A 671-nucleotide genomic window follows, 5' to 3' on the forward strand; every position below is an offset into this window, starting at 1 on the left:
TCCTGCCCAGGCGCTCACTGCTCACCTCCTGCTCCAGGGTTGTCTGGAAACGTGGCTGGAGGGGAGGGACCTCCGCGGGCACAGCGGGTGCTGGGAGTGCTCCGGTCCCTTCCGCAGGCAGCGGCTCAGCAGAGCTCTGCTCCCAGCCCAGAGACGCCACTGGCTGCCACAGCACTGCTGGAGCGAGGGGCTGCGCTCGGGAAGCCCGAGGTGAGGGATGCCCTAGAAGCGTGCCGGGGACAGCCATGGCTGGCTCAGCCCTGGGAGCCATCCTCGCCGTGCTGGCCTCGCTCATCATCACTGCCAACGCGCTGGTGGTCATCGGTCTCCTCTGCCTCATCCAGAAGAGCGGCTCCAAGGGGCTCTATTTCGTCCTCAATCTCGCTGTTGCGGATGCCATGGTTGGCTTCACGGTCACAGGGCTGGTCATGGATGAGTTTTCCCAGCCCTTTTATCCTCGACAGATCTTCTGTGTCCTGAGAATGTCTTTCGTGACCTCCTCTTCTGCTGCCTCTATCCTATCCCTGACCCTGATTGCGTGTGACAGGCACCTGGCCATCAGGAAGCCTTTCCACTACTTCCAGCTGATGACAGGCCTGCGGGTCGGGGTGTGCCTGGCGGGGCTCTGGCTGGTGGCTGCCATCATCGGCTTTTTCCCAGTTCTCCCCCCC

General features: G+C 63.0%; 1 protein-coding gene across 1 annotated transcript in view; it reads left to right on the forward strand.

Annotated features, from left to right (window-relative positions):
• Positions 1 to 245: 245 nt before the first annotated feature.
• GPR119 (G protein-coupled receptor 119) overlaps positions 246 to 671 on the forward strand; it is a 1,017-nt gene continuing 591 nt past the window's right edge. The window contains exon 1 of the mRNA XM_010019709.1: positions 246 to 671. This exon is cut by the window's right edge and continues 591 nt beyond it. Coding sequence (XP_010018011.1) covers positions 246 to 671 — 426 coding nt within the window.

Source organism: Nestor notabilis, unplaced genomic scaffold (assembly GCF_000696875.1).
Source record: "Nestor notabilis isolate BGI_N333 unplaced genomic scaffold, ASM69687v1 scaffold29198, whole genome shotgun sequence".
Classification (NCBI taxonomy): domain Eukaryota; kingdom Metazoa; phylum Chordata; class Aves; order Psittaciformes; family Psittacidae; genus Nestor; species Nestor notabilis.